The sequence below is a fragment of the Neolamprologus multifasciatus genome, chromosome 2 (genome assembly GCF_963576455.1).
Source record: "Neolamprologus multifasciatus chromosome 2, fNeoMul1.2, whole genome shotgun sequence".
Taxonomy (NCBI): domain Eukaryota; kingdom Metazoa; phylum Chordata; class Actinopteri; order Cichliformes; family Cichlidae; genus Neolamprologus; species Neolamprologus multifasciatus.
In genome coordinates this window covers 13,989,667-14,005,313 of record NC_140440.1, presented here as the reverse complement: position 1 = coordinate 14,005,313, position 15,647 = coordinate 13,989,667, and the positions used below count along the sequence as shown (strand labels likewise).

At 40.2% G+C, this 15,647-nt stretch overlaps 1 protein-coding gene across 2 annotated transcripts; it reads left to right on the top strand.

The window, feature by feature from the left end:
- Nucleotides 1-6,788: 6,788 nt before the first annotated feature.
- On the top strand, nucleotides 6,789-15,230 carry magt1 (magnesium transporter 1). 2 transcript variants are annotated; one of them, XM_085171345.1, is made up of 10 exons: nucleotides 6,789-6,974; nucleotides 7,396-7,565; nucleotides 7,647-7,764; nucleotides 8,245-8,385; nucleotides 8,513-8,653; nucleotides 11,393-11,482; nucleotides 11,994-12,057; nucleotides 13,720-13,794; nucleotides 13,957-14,047; nucleotides 14,151-15,230. In XM_085171345.1, the coding sequence occupies exons 1-10, from the start codon at nucleotides 6,879-6,881 to the stop codon at nucleotides 14,164-14,166; spliced, it is 1,002 nt and encodes a 333-aa protein (XP_085027471.1). In that variant the 5' UTR covers nucleotides 6,789-6,878; the 3' UTR covers nucleotides 14,167-15,230. The 2 variants fall into 2 exon arrangements, with proteins under 2 accessions (XP_085027471.1, XP_085027479.1); XM_085171353.1 differs by having other exon boundaries at nucleotides 6,798-6,959.
- Nucleotides 15,231-15,647: the final 417 nt, after the last annotated feature.

Here is a 15,647-nt window from a genome sequence, read left to right as displayed (position 1 = left end):
GCTCAGCGCTTTGACCTGAGCAGTTTTTCCCATCAAACAACATTTATTGTCCTGCTAGTTGAAGCTGCTGCACCACGGTGGCGCTGTAGGTCTGCAACAGTCGGATGATCTGATATCGTCGTGTTGGTGTTGTTCCCAGATCATCATGAAAATGTTGTTCCAGGTTCAACATTGCAAGTGACCAATCACATTATTGTGACGTTATTCTTTTGTGCACCAACCCATTCGTGCATTTATGAAATTCCAATGTTGCAAGGACAATATCAGTTCTGCTTAGCGTTTATTAAAGGGTTAAGGTTGGGGTCCGTTGATCGGCGGACAAAGGCGGTTTCTCGCAGCTTAAGTACAGTTTTTTGTTTTACGCCAGTTTTTCCTGAAGTCGCAAAAGTATGACATCACAACATTCTGATTGGTCACTTGCAATGTTGATCCTGGAACAACCTTTAGTATGATGATCTGGGAACAACACCAACACGAGGATATCAGATCGTGCGCAACAGTCTGTGGGTGGATGGTACGTCCATCCACATGGATGGATGCAGGTTTCCCTGGCAAATATTGTATTGTAATTAAAAGATTAACGTTATTCATCTCTCAATGGTTATTTGGTGTAGTTAATCAATACCAAACTTGCGTGTGTGTGTGTGTGTGTGTGTGTGTGTGGTTAAAACAAAACCAGCTAAACGTTTTGCAGCTGGTAACAAAACCACAGGTGAAACTAACTGATCGTTAATGGTCACGTACACACTGCTCTGGCTCACCTGCTCTAAGTGTGTCACGTTTCATCTCAATCCACTGCAATATTCCTTTGATGTTAAAGTGCAGTTATGCTCTAATTCAGGGGTGTCAAACTCAAATACACAGTGGGCCAAAATTCAAAACTGGAACAAAGTCGCGGGCTAACGTTAATATTTATTGAAATATTTTTATTCCTCCAGATATGAGAATGAATCTTTTCTTATGGACTCAAACACGTTTGCTGAAAAACTGAATATGGAACAAGCAAAGCTTAATACTAAACAATATATATATATTAGCTGTATAATACCAGTAGGCCAGCTCTAATACTAATTTGGTATGGCTTCGCGGGCCAAATGGAATTAGGCTGCGGGCCAGAGTTTGACACCTATGCTCTAATTCATCCTGCTTAATTGAATATAATATGTATGACGAGTACAGTGAATGCATCACATTCAAAAATGATTTAAAAATCACTTTAGAAATTAGTGAACAGTTCTGCGCAAATTCAACAAGGTTAATGTAAAAAAACACAAATGTAGAAAAATCTGCAATGAAATTAAATTCTACCATTCTGATCAAAAATCCATTAAAATATTCCTTATTCTAACATTCCTTTCTCCTATTGAAGATCCATTTATTTTGCTCATTCCAGTCGTTCCTAAGTTCACTAATGTTGTCACTTAACACGTGACAATAAATAGAGACTGGAAACAGGAGAGACATGAGGTGAGACATGGCTGGAAACGATGGACGTGTCGAGGCAAAGAAAGTAAACGACACGAGTGACAGGAAGCAATGGACACAATCAAAGAGGAAGACAACTGAATGGAGAACACAGGGATAAATACTGACAATAATAATAATAATGACATTTATATAGCGCTTTTCAAGACCCTCAAAGCGCTTTACAATTCCACTATTCATTCACTCTCACATTCACACACTGGTGGAGGCAGCTACAGTTGTAGCCACAGCTGCCCTGGGGCAGACTGACAGAGACGAACTGCCAGCTCTTGAGCCACGATTGCCCTAACCACTATAGGACACCAAGGAAAACAGAAGGGAACAAGTCTGATGAGACAGAAGTAATACTCAACACCAAGCACCCGAGACTGTCAAACAGAACCTTGAAGGAACCATCTGAGATGTCGGGGATGAAAATGTGGAGAAGTTTAAAGCAGGGTCAGGTTATGAAAACATCTCACAGAGCCCTGTTCAAGCCATCGCCCAAACACAGAAAGAGCTATTTTTACAAAGATTACAGTGTCTACACTTTCCAAGCTGGTAGCAACATGCCCTAAAAGACTTAATGAGACTTACATTTTTAATTGTTCACAACCTTTGTAGTCACCATATTGATATTGTTTCTTGTTTGACCCCCAAAACTTTGCAGATTTGATAAACTAGCCTGCAGCTCCCACATTCCTCTTTTACACCAATGACATTAGAACAGATGCTTGTTATTTTACATCATGCAGGACATAATGTTAATGGTCTCTGGTACTTTTGAACCTGCTGTATATCTGATAAAAGTAGCTACTGTGACTGGTAGTTGTGCTGATGCTGATATCAATATAACCCGAACCTCCACTGCAGAGATTAAAGGATTGAAGAACATAAAAAGCAGACACAGGGCAGTTTTTAACCTTCACAAAGCTTAAATATACATGATTTCCCTCAAAGCATTCGTAACACTTGTTTCCACATCTGAATAAAAAGACAGAGAACATAAAGAATCTAAGCAGATTGTCAGCTGACCTGATCTTGGCTGCTTCTGTGCTTGCCCCATATCTGATTATACTTCTGGACAAACGTTGTGCATTTGTCATTCTTGGGGATCATCAAGATGTGTTCTGGCAAAACCGAGAAAACCTTTATGCGGGCCATTTCCACCCATGAACTCTGACCTTAACTTTGACCTTAACTGAGGCCTGCAGTTCTTTACATGTTGTTCTGGGGTAACCTCTTGGATTAGTCTTCTCTTGGGTAATTTTGGCCTGCCGGCCGCTCCTGTGAAGGTTCACCACTGTTCCATGTTTCTAATGTTTGTGGATAATGTTAGGGATGGGAACAGACGTTTCGACACTGCTTCTGAAGCGTGGTTTAAAACATCCAGATCACATGGCTGCGACTGAACAAGGTTTTGGTGTGCTTCACCCCAGCTGGGACGTACCTGCTGCTTTGAGACATTGCCAGGTGCCAGGATTCCATTTTTTATGAAGCAGAATCATTTGTAATTACTGAATTATATTTTTGATACCACCTCTTCTATTTCTTATACACACGTTTGTAAAAAATGTTGTCTACTTTCAACAAAAAATGTTATTTGCTGCATCACATCCTCACTCTAACATCCTGCCGGTGTTACAAGATAAAACCTCCGCAGAAGGATAAAGGAGCTTCTTCGTGGTTCAGTGTTTGCTCAGCAACACGGATGTAAACAGAGAGATCCGTTTGTTGAAGCACTGCTGTCTTTAACAGTCTCAATCTTTTTCTTGCATTGTTTGTACAAGGATTTAGCCAACAGATGTGCAGATCACCATTACTGACAGTCTGGTATTATAAGTAGCTTTGCTGTCTGCCACATTTTTTTCGCAGAATAGCATTATCGACATGTGGCAATAGCCAAATTGGCGAGCAGGTGTCACTGTGGAGACGTTTCCAAGAATCGATACAATTGTGGCACAAATGTTTTAAATGTTTAACGAAGCCTCGCTTTGTGGGGTTTGTTTGCGTGCCAGGGTGGATCCTCTCTGTATACTGTCACTGTATTTTCTTTTAGTTTTGAATGGTTGGTTTAAGAGTATTTTAATACAATAGTAACAAATAAAAACAGCACAATTAAAGTACAAGAAAAGACAGTTGTACAAAAGATTATTTTAAGTACTGATAAAAAATATGTTTAAGTTTTATAGAATTATTTTACTAATGATTTTGAGTAAAGAGTACTATTGTAAACTTGATTTATCTAATGCATAATTTAAGATTCTATGTTAATAGAAATTAAAAATGTAGTTTCACCTTGAGTAAAAACGATTGATTACGGCAGTTTAATGTCAACTAATTGTTGGTCAGAGTGTAGGTAACAGACATCTTTATTGCTGCACAAAACACAAAAATAAGACGAGAAAATAACTGGTTAAATGCTGAAAACTGTTTGTATAATATTCAGAGTTGTGTGACACTATATTTTATGACGCATGAACCTCTAATAATCATGTTGTTAGGCTTAACTTTCCGGGAGCTGCGACAGCTGGAACCGCTGCCGAAAACTGTGGCGGTGACAGGAAAACGGGACGCGGTGTCGTGAGTATCCGCACCGGTGATAGAGTTAAGCCGAGCGGTGAAACTGAAGTTGTGGAAGACCAAAAATCAAGATGCTCTTCAAACTTCACTCCAATTATACAGAAAACCGTAAAAAAAGTGTTAATTACTAAAGCTGAAGGGATATCCCGATTAACATACGCTGCTCTCTCTTTACATCTGGATAAGAAAATTAATAAAGATATTGACCATATGCTCTTTAATTTTATATGGAAAAACCGTCCGCATTATATTAGAAAAACTGTTGTGATGAATAAGTACGAATCAGGTGGGCTTAACGTCTTAGACTTTTCTACTTTAAATAACACTTTCAAAATTAATTGGGCTAAACATTTTCTTAAAAACCCTACCTCTATCTGGAACTTTATACCATATCATATTTTCTCTCGTTTTGGTGGCTTTAATTTAATTTTAAATTGTAATTACAATGTTGAGAAACTCCCTGTAAAGCTTTCATCCCTCCATAAGCAGGTCCTCTTAGCGTGGACCCTCATTTATAAACACAACTTCTCACCTCACAAATACCTTATCTGGAACAACAGAGATATTTTATATAAAAATAAATCACTTTTCCTGGAAACTTGGGTCCAAAATGGGATCCTATTGGTGGCTCAGCTGGTTAATAAAGTGGGACAACTACTTACTTACAACAACTTTATTGCACTATATAATTTTCCAATCAGTGTTCAGGAATTCTCAGTGGTGGTTGGTGCCGTACCCTCAGGGACTTTAATGTTATATAAAAACACTGACAGCTCAATATCTACCTCAGTCACTCTCCCTGATCCAGCTGAGTCACCAATAGGAAAAATCTGCTTTTCACAAGAACTTGGTAACAGCAATAAGAGAATACGTAGTTTATTCCAAGAAGATATCGTCTCTCTCCTGTATATAATATCTTACTGGAACCGATATGTTCCAGATATCAAGTGGAAGACAGTCTGGATGATCCCCCATAAATATTTGATTGTAAATAAGGTGAAAGAAGTCTCATTTAAAATTCTACATAAATGTTATCCAGCCAGTCACTACATGGTAAAATTTAAAAGGGACATAAATACTAATTGTACTTTCTGTGGGGATCATCCAGAAACTGTGACACATCTTTTTTGGTACTGTTCTCATACACAGAGATTCTGGAAGGAATTTAGCAGGTTTGTTATTGTCCATATTTTAAGGGAGTTTTCTTTACGATGGGAAAATGTTTTATTCTGTTTCTTTAAGTTCCCCAAGAAGAATGATAAATGTTTTTTTATGATAAATTTGTTAATACTTTTAGCTAAATTCTTTATCCATAAATGTAAGTTTACTAACAAAACACCATATTTCTGTCATTTTTTTAAGGATGTGGAAATGTACATACAATCAATATCAGACTCCACCAACAAAAAGGCTCTCAAAACAATATATGTATGTGAATTTTTGCGTGTATTCTTATAATTGTTACTTTTTTCTTTTACCCCTGGCTTTCACATGATATTGAACAGGGAACATAAGTTTATGGTTTTGACTGGTTTTTGATTTTGAGAATGTTGTATGGTTTTAACATATTGTTTGGTTTCGTTTAAAAAGCACCGAAAGGTTTTGCGTTAGAAAATTTCGACTTATGTATATGAAATTTAGCCAATAATATCAATAAATTAATCAAATAAAATTCGTTTGCCCTGTGCATGGGGTACTTAAAGAAACCAAACAATATTTTCTTGTAACAAAGAGAGAACTCAGAAAGGATAAAGGAAAACACAAAATTCTTGCCAGAAAAGATTCGTGTATAAGCATGACCAAAATAAATGAGAAATATCTTCCTTCACACAATTACAAAATGTACAGTTAATATCAATGTCCTTTTTATAACGTACAAGAAAAGATCTGGTTGGGTAAAAACGATGAATAACTTTAAAAGATATTTCCTTTACTTTGTTATTTAATAGAAATTTCGACGGTAAGGTCCAAATCTTCTCCCATTCCAGGTCCTGGTATAAGTTATTCCAGTAGGCGACAGCCGTTGGGACACAAGTTCTGTCTTTTTGAAACAGAGTTCGTATTTCACGGTTGTTTTTCCTCTTTACAGAGGGGAAACACACCTGACCGACACAAGTAACAGCAGGATCCAGTGGTAAAGGGGTCAAATCACTAACAACAAGATTTCTAAACAACATTAAGACCCCAGCAGGGATCGCATCAAACACTATGGCATATTCCTTTGGTGGAACAGGAAGACCATATGTATTTACCCCTGGCTTTGTGTGTTCATGTTCTGTTGTTTTGTATACTTCATCCGTTCGTATGTTGTATTCGCATTGTTTGTTAAATAAAGTTTATTTAAAAAAGAAAAAGAAAAAAAAGAAACTGAAGTTGTGGATTGTCCCACGAACTGCAGTCTTTACCAAAGGCAACCGTATCCTAACTTTTGTACACGCGTTGCGTCACGTCTACAAAGTCGGCTAGCTAGCGAACGTTTGCAGAATATTTCCTATTCCCTATTATTGATTAGGTCACAGCACACTAAACTCGCCAGTGGATTACATCAGAAGTACGGAGAAATTACGTTGTTGTTGTTGTACGTACGTTGGAATGCTGTTTTGAGGTATCCTTACTCCAGGTACCTCGGTCTGCAGCACAGCTGTAGGTGGCGGCAATGTGCAGCTTGTTTCAAATCGGTTTTTGAAACGAAGAAGAAAGAAACCAGAAGGAAGGACTGCTCTCTGTGTGATTGGCTGAGATGTGACCAATGGAAAGCTGACAGGATATTATCGCGTGTTCGCGAGCGCGCGCGCGTGTGTGTTTGGTAGTAGTGTGGATAGTGCAGCAGAATGTTAGGAAAAGTTTTGACTTCGCTGCTTCTTCTCGCTGTCTTCTTCCATGAACCCGCTGAGGCGCAGAAGAAGAAAGAGGTGATGTCTTCAGTGGTGTGTAGCCAAGGAAGTTGTTAAACTTTGGAGGGAGTTTTTCCAACTTCGTCAAAGTTGCACGTCGTCTGTTTCCGCATCATTCTTGGTAGCTAGCTTAAGCTAACAGCTGCTAGAAAGAGCTCAGTTACTCATTATCTAAAGTAGTTTTAGCAGTTACAGCAGTAGCTTAAATAACATGCTAATTTCATCAGTCAGCATTAGTTTGATCACAGTTGTTAGCTCCGACTAACCCAGCTACTGGTTGTAAACTTGACTGGGCGTTATTAAACCGGAAATGAATTAAACATTAATTACCTTTATTCTAACGCCTCACGGGCGCGTTTAACTGAACGAAAATAAAATGCACAGACAATAGAAAGACGTTTGTTTTTGCTACTGGAGCTTTAGCAGTTGTGTTGGTGTCTTTGTGTGTGTGTAGACTCTGCTGTCAGAGAAGGTGACGCAGATGATGGAGTGGGCCTCCAAACGATCAGTCATCAAAATGAATGGAGATAAGTTTCGTCGTTTTGTCAAGGCTCCCCCTAGAAACTACTCAGTGGTCATCATGTTTACAGCACTGCAGCCACAGAGACAATGTGGAGTGTGCAGGTAACAAGTAGCAACAGGAAGAACATGCACTGCTTTGATTCCAGCTTGGATTTGTGACTTTAAAACATGTTTGCTTTTCAGGCAAGCTGATGAGGAGTTCCAGGTGCTGGCTAACTCCTGGCGTTTTTCTTCTGCCTTTACCAATAAAGTCTTTTTTGCGTCAGTCGACTTTGATGAAGGATCAGATGTATTTCAGATGGTGAGACATTTTATTCTGTTTTCATGCATTTAAAAACATCTCAGTCAGGCCAACTTGTGTATATATAATGAAGCAATCTTAGAGGAACTTCATAATTTTATAATAATTTAATGCTGGCACTCATTTGGTTTAATGAAAACATGTTTTTTCTTCATAAAATCATTCAACAATAGCTGTACTGGAGCACCTTTTTTTAAAATGAGTGGTTAGATCGCAGACTGCTTCAGTTATTTTAATATTATCACACTTTCGTTTTGTACAATACATTTGTTTAAACAAATTTAGTTGACCTAAAAATGTGTGCAGTGTTCAACCCCTGGGCTGTTTCCCTGTTGTGTTTGCATGTGTTTGCCTGTACCTTTGTAGTAAAAGATGATAAATATTAGAACATATTTGATTACATTTAATCCAAGAGGAGTCTAACTTGTTAAATCCCATCACTACACATATCTAATCTTCTGATTCTCTCTGTATTTTCAGCTGAATATGAATTCTGCCCCAACATTCCTCCATTTCCCATCCAAAGGAAAACCTCGAAGGTCTGATACGTATGAGCTCCAGGTCCGAGGCTTCGCTGCTGAGCAGCTGGCTCGATGGGTGGCAGACAGAACTGATGTACAAGTAAGCGTCAAACGTTTCAATGAGATCAGTGAAGATATTTGCAATAAAATGAATTCAGACTTCCAATTAAAGCAAACAAACACGGGCATGGTGAGAGTCTCTGACGTCTCATGTTTGTGTGTTTCAGATCCGCGTCATTCGTCCTCCCAACTATGCAGGGCCTCTCCTGCTGGGATTCCTTCTGGCTGTGATTGGTGGACTTGCATATCTACGAAGACACAATTTAGAGTTTCTCTTCAACACAAATGTCTGGGCCTTTTCCGCACTGGTAACAGCTACCATCATATACACATACATGCTGAAAGGCTTATTTGCTTTTTCTCTGATCCAAGTTCAGAAAGAAAAGATCAAAATCTTCTGTCGGCCATCTCCACACCATGTCCAAACGCACGTATAGTGTTGTGAAATGTGACATGGGTGTGCATGTGGCTCAATACAAGTCACACCACAAACGAGACAGAAACAAAGTAGGTCTGCTGTAGCAGGTGTCGTTCTCCTGTGGGCGCTTTCCTCCACAGTTACTGTAAGAACTCTTTTCTACATTAGTGTGCAGGAGTCTTGACTTTGTTTTGCTTCCATAAAGCCAGACTTTCAGCTCTCCGAGCTCTCTTTTGTTTCAGGGTTTCTTTAGACACTGGCAGCTTTTTCAATCATTTTTGGTTCAGTACTTGTACCTGACAGTTTTCAGAGGACTTAACACTGGCTTATGTATAAAAAAGGCAAGGTGACGTGTTAAATACAGTGGCCAAGCTGTCATTGTATTTTACAGTGGGTGGAGGAATTTTGCCCCACCACAATCACATGACACCGCTTCCTTTTGGTGTGAAGAGCCTTTGAGTTGGGTGAGACTGCAACAAGAAGCCGGAGTCAGAAACAGATTTTTCCTTGTGTGTCCGAGCGCCCCGAGCGGAGCGATCAGCACTATTTTATCCAATAAAATCATCTTTCTCGTCCCAATCACATGCAGACATTTCACAACATAACACGCTCTACATGCCAATCAAGTCACAAACGTGTTTCTTAGGCTACGTTCACACTGCAGGCGAAAGCGCATCAAATCCGATTTTTTTTGACCCAATGCGACCCATATCTGACCATGCTGTGACGGCACAAATCCGATATTTTCAAATCCGATCTGGGTCCCTTTCGTATGTGGTCCTGAATCCGATACATATCTGATGTTTTAGAAAGCGACTGCTGTTTGATGGTCATGTCATATTAAATCCGTCTTTTACGTCACTGACACAAGACAGCGTCGGAGAAGCACCCGAGAAGACATCGTGAACACTTCCTGGCCATCAACTGTTGGGAACAACGTTGGAGAAACGTGAACATTTTCTTTGTACTGTATAATCTGCAGATTCTGACAGAAATCTGCAACTATCCTTTGAAGCAGCGCTCCTCTAAAACAGCAATAAGGATCATTATTAGGTTATTTACATTATTATGTAAATAACAAAATAACTTAAAGCAAAAATTGGGAAAAGTAAAGGCTGAAGTCTTTATATTAAGGGCCATCAGTCAAACAATACTGTTGCTCTGGGTCTAAACAGAGCGCGTTGTGTGTGACGTCTTCTGTTGCGCATGCGGCCGCTTTGAGCGTTCACACTAGAGCGCGTTTGCTGTCGCATTTTATTTGTAGTGTGAACGAGCAAACAAAATAATCGGATTTGATCAAAAAATCTGAATTGAGCATCAAGACCTGCAGAGTGAACGTAGCCTTAGTGAAGCACGAACAGGAATCAATCAGCACGTGTGCAGGGTAAAAAGCTTGATGTGGGGAGGACATGACTGTGTTTCAATAAGAAACATGTTTGTGGGGTGATGTGCCTGTGACTGTGAACTGCTTAGTTGTAGGTGGGAAAAGAGAGACTGTGATTGCATTCAGTAGTGCTGGTTGTATGTCGTGTTCTGCTCTGACAGCTGATTGTGTGCGTCTGCAGTGTGAACATGTTGCAGCCAGCGACAGCACAAACTCGACCCCCTTAAGCAGATTTTTCATTTTACTCTCCTTATAATCCACTGACTTATTGGTTCTGTTAGCTAACATAAACTAATGTAGGTCTCTTAGTAGCCACCAACCAACCAGATGATGGCGTGAAACAGGTTTTAAAACTTTAAGCACTTAAATCCAGCTTCAGACTGTTAAATCAGTTTTTAAGAGCAGGTTTATACATGTAGTGTTTCAGGTCCAACAAGAAATACAAACATGCAAGTCACAACAATCTAAAGAGCCTAGAAATGTTAAAGAAAGAGACGAAGCTTCAACCTTTCGAGTGATTCAAACAGTTGTTTAACACAGTGTGCTTCACTGACACGTGTGACTAAACACAGACCTGTAATACAAACGTATGTAGGAGCAGCATGTGAGTAAAAAGTCTGACATTAAGCAAACACAGTCTCCAGCTTTTCAATAAAAAGGACAAAATAATTTCCATCATTAAAATTGTGACAGATTAGATGATTTTCATGACAGAGAACTGAACAAAATGCAGCTGACGTGCAAAGATGGGCTTGATGTGTCCTGAAGATCACACAAAGAGATCACACTGTGTTTAAAAGTAAAAGAGGTCATAAATGTAAATGTACTATATACTGCATGACCTTGTGTTTAGAATTCCATTTCAATATTCAATATTCTGGTTTTGTTAGCAAAAGATAAAGAAATGGCGGCGCTCAAGACTTTTGCACAGTACTATACATGCATGTGATTCAGTGTAACTGGTGCAGTACATCGGATGAGCTGGGAAGGACCAACTGTCAGTTTAATTCTGTACATTTGATATATAATGATCATAAAACAAACTCTCTCCATAGATTTTGGAAACACTTGCCTGGAATAATCTGGAGACGGTGGAAAAACCGGAGAGCTGTTTCCTTTTTGTGTTTTTGTGATAAAATGTGTGAACAAGTGAACCTCTTACAGTCCAATGAGATGTTTTTGTTCACGTGAAACACCCAACAGCTCCTACGTCTTTGTGTTTTACGCATCTTCTTTGTGTTTCAGTGCTTTGTCCTGGTCATGACTTCAGGCCAGATGTGGAACCACATCAGAGGACCCCCTTATGCTCACAAAAACCCCAGCACAGGACAAGTTGTACGACACACACACACTTCACTCATGTCACTAATATAACATGTTGGCTCCAACAGAGTTACTACAACTATTTAACACTTAACTCACGTGTGTCACTGTAAGCTGACTGAAGATGACATCATCATGACCATGAATGTCATGCAGGTTACCGTGCTGAATGATTGGACGACACGTCTTTAATGACTCGAGATGAATTTATTTTGGATTTTCTTTATTCCACACATGGCCTCACACATATATACCAGTCAGTAGAGATAAAGGAAGTATAAAGTTGTAGTGAATAATGATCACTAATGAGAAATGAATCAGTCTTAAAAGATTAAAAGTTGTGAGCCTGTGTGGAGAAAATCCAAAATAAATTCATATTCGTTAGAGAGCACGCAGTGATGGTTATCAAAGATGTGCGCTGGTCACCATGACGCTCATGGCCACATTTACTGCTGTAATCTTTTGACCAGTCTAAGAAAACACATCAATTTGAAAAGTGAGAGCTGTGACTGTGTGTTTTCAGAGTTACATCCACGGCAGCAGTCAGGCACAGTTCGTGGCAGAGACGCACATCGTCCTCCTCTTCAGTATCCTTCAGCTTTCTGCAGATTAACACTTGTAGTGGCCCGGGTCGCGCACGCAGCAGCCTAGACCTCCCTCTCACAGCCACCTCCTGCAGCTTCTCCAGGGACACGCTGAGGTGTTCCCAGGCCAGAGATAATCTCTCGGGCATGTCCTGGGTCTGCCCCGGGCCTCCCTCTGGTGGGACACAGGGGATTTCAGCCATGTCTTTTAGTTGTCTAACTTCTGCATGTTTGACAGAATCACAGGCTGTGATCAGCACACCTGTCTCCACTGTTGAAATAACTTCAGTCCACAGTGTAGCTGTGACACAAAGCACCTTTGTAGTTTTTTCTCAGTTTTATGTGCGACGTTGTTCTGAATCAAACTGTAAACACCACCTGTGTTATTCCAAAATCCAATACAGAAACTTTTTGCCTCAAAGTTTTACACACAGGAAAAAGTGAAAGTTTGCTAGCAGCTCTTTCTTCTCAAGCACCATTCGATTTTATTAAGTGTTGGTTTACAGCCATTTCCAAATCTGTCCGGAGGGATTCAGCCACGTTCAGATCTGGGCTCCTGCTCTGCTGCTCTGGAGTATTTCCAGAGTGGTCCTGAACCACTGCTTGTTCTATTGGAAGCTCAGCCTACCCCAGGTCTGAGGTCCAGAGCGCTCTGGAGTTGGCTATCATCATCGTGTCTGTAGATGCTCTTTCCTCGACCCTTGAGTAGTCTCCAGTTTCTGTTGCCAAAGTTTATCCCCACACTGTGATTGCTGCCACCACCAGGCTTCACCAGGCGGTGCCCCGTTTTCCTCCAGACATGACCTCTGGGATTCAGGCTCTGTTTAATCAGATACTATGTTCCTGTGTGAGAGTCCTTCTGGTGGCTTTGGTCCAACTCCTGACAGGTTGTCCTGTGCCTTTCACCCAGGGGTGTCGCTACTAAGACCCTTCTGTCCCGATCAGTCAGCTTGGCCGGGCAGCCAGCTGTAGGAAGAGTCCTTGTGCTTCCAGATTCTTCCATTTACTGATGATGGAGAAAACCTCATTCAGACCTTCAGTGCTGTAGAAATGTTTCTGCACACTCACCCAGAGCTACGCCTCACTACTGTCTACAGACCACTGCTCTGACTTGGTGCATGTCAGAGTGTGACTTTACCACAGCTGGGCCTCAGTCACATAGTAAAGCAGCAGAAACAGCTGCTTAACTTTGACTTTCATGGCAAATAAATATTTATGTACATGTGATAGTTTTGGGTTTTTAATTTTGCATAAATTTGCAAGAATTTCCAGCAGACTTTCTTCACATGGTCATTTTGGGCCACTGTGTGCAGCAGTGAGGTTGTGCCAGCTGCAGGAAGCCAAAATGCAGCACAATGATTCCATTAAATGTTAGTGTTGATTCATATCTGAGTATATTTTTTGATTACATTTTTCCCCTGGAGGTACCAGTCTGGTGCTTTGACACAGAGAACAGCTGGGCCCTGTCCCAGTGGCTCAGGCCTTTGTACCTGCTCAGTCTCCGTACACAGTCCTGTTTCCCAGATCCTTCTGTAAATGCTGGCAGTCTTGGTTCTCGTAGCCTTGTCTGTGTTCATTTCTGGGTGAATGGTGGTAATAAGGTAAAAGCTTAGCTGTGAGTAGATGGATGCTATAAACTCGTTCAACCCTTGACCCAGCTGTCAGATGCTGCTGTTACCATGGGAATAGTTCTACTGTGTGAAGCTGCTACTTCAGACTTGGATATTGGGAAGAGAAAGAGTACGTGTACACACACACACAGATTGTGTCTTCAGGTTGTCTAAGATCATTTCACTTTGTCTAACCTAACCTTCTCTAAACCAGTCAGTAAATCATCCCAGAGTTTGTTTACTTGTCTGCATCATGCATAAGGAGGTCTAATAGCAGAAGCCTGCGTGTCAGTTATGTGTGTTGCAGGTATCGGTCTAGTTATGCTGTTCTTCAGTTGGTTGCTGTCGATCTTCAGAGCCAAGTACCATGGATATCCATACAGGTGTGAACATGTTCATGTTGGATTCTCCTGTTTAATCCACTGCGACTGGATCAGATGGTGCTTTGTGTCGTATGGACTGAAAGTTGTCTCGTCTCTGTTGCAGCTTCCTGATGAGTTAGTGCTGATCAGCTCCTCCAGAGTCAGAGCAAGTACAAGTCAGAGGACAGACGTGCTGCAGGGAGCTGTCCACTGCATCTTTGATGAAAAACTGTTTGCCAAGCCATGATTTGTCCTCTGATCTGTTTAATAAAGTCAGTACATCATATACATACGGTGCCTTTTACAATATCACAAGTGGTTCCTTTACAACAACAGAGCTCTGATCGCTGCTGTGCAACATGAACAGTCAGGTACCAAAAGGTGTCTTCTTGGTCTGAACTTTGGCCATATTTGATTTGTGATTCATTTCTAACCTGCAGACTGTTTCTGTCTTAAAGTGCAGACATGAGTCAGGACTGTTTAGCTCTTGTTGCTAAGACCTCAGCAGACATTATAGTCTGTTAGGATCCAGCAGTAGTACTCTGTGTGCTGTTTGTACTAAAAAGGTTCTGTTAAAACATCTGTTGAGACCATATGTGGATCTGTTGGTGCACTTACACGTTTCTTTTTTTATGTACAAATACTTCCCTCCTTTAGTAATACTCTGCTTGGTTTTTACTGCGTTTGTACACTTGTGCTCCAGTTAGGCAAACAGTCAACAGAGAGCATAGTTTTGATTTTAAACCCACATTTAAATTTAAATGTGATATTTGATTTATTAACTGTTAAAGTTAGCTCTGTTTCTGGAACAGAAAAGTTTCCTGTGTTCGGGGTTAACAAGCTAAACCTGTTGTCGGGATCACGGCCCTCACATGTAAAATATGATGTGTAGAAACAAACGTTACTTTCATTACATGGCTCAGTAAAATCCCATAATCAGTAATCATTGGTGTCTTATTGTTGTGATCACGGATGAAAATATGTTGGTGCTTTGTTGTCAAGCTAACTGTTCATACTTCTTTCCAAATGGGCCTCATCTGCAGAGCATGATGGGACTCGCGTGTCTTCATGTGTGTGTACATGAGGACTGGGAGAAGGTTGCATTTTGTGTGTTGTGGTTTAAATGTGTGTGGTCAAGTTCAACAAAGAGGGAATATTTGATCAGAGCTGACTGTTGCTGATATTAAAGTGTCGTAACTGAGGATCAGTGTGTGTCGTCGTCAGGCTTTACTGAAACTACCTGAATCAGTCTCAAAGTGTTACTGGTTTAGTTTCTCAGATATGGATTAAGAGGCACATTTCTGCTGCAGTCAAACGTAACACATGATTTCTGGTATTTTTACTGTATAATTCCACATATCGCTTCAGAAAACAGATGTCAGTGTGACACTTTAATATTTTATAGTCCTATCAATAAGGCGCCTACACAGAGAAACCTTATGAACACCATCTCGGTTGGCTGCTCCCTCTAAACATATCATACATTATTAGTACTGTATGCTGCTCAGTAACAGTCAACATTTATTATTTACCGTTTCCAGTTCTGTAATTTTTTTAGTTAAAATAAATAATAAAAAGTCTTAATAAAAAATCTAATCAGCTATGACAGTTAAGTGGACAA

Coding starts and splice junctions, on each gene's coding strand:
- magt1 (XM_085171345.1), top strand. CDS start 6,879: ATGTTAGGAAAAGTTTTGACTTCGCTGCTTCTTCTCGCTGTCTTCTTC. Junction 7,566..7,646: donor AGACAATGTGGAGTGTGCAG/GTAACAAGTAGC, acceptor TTTGCTTTTCAG/GCAAGCTGATGAGGAGTTCC. Junction 12,058..13,719: donor GCACATCGTCCTCCTCTTCA/GTATCCTTCAGC, acceptor CCCAGCTGTCAG/ATGCTGCTGTTACCATGGGA.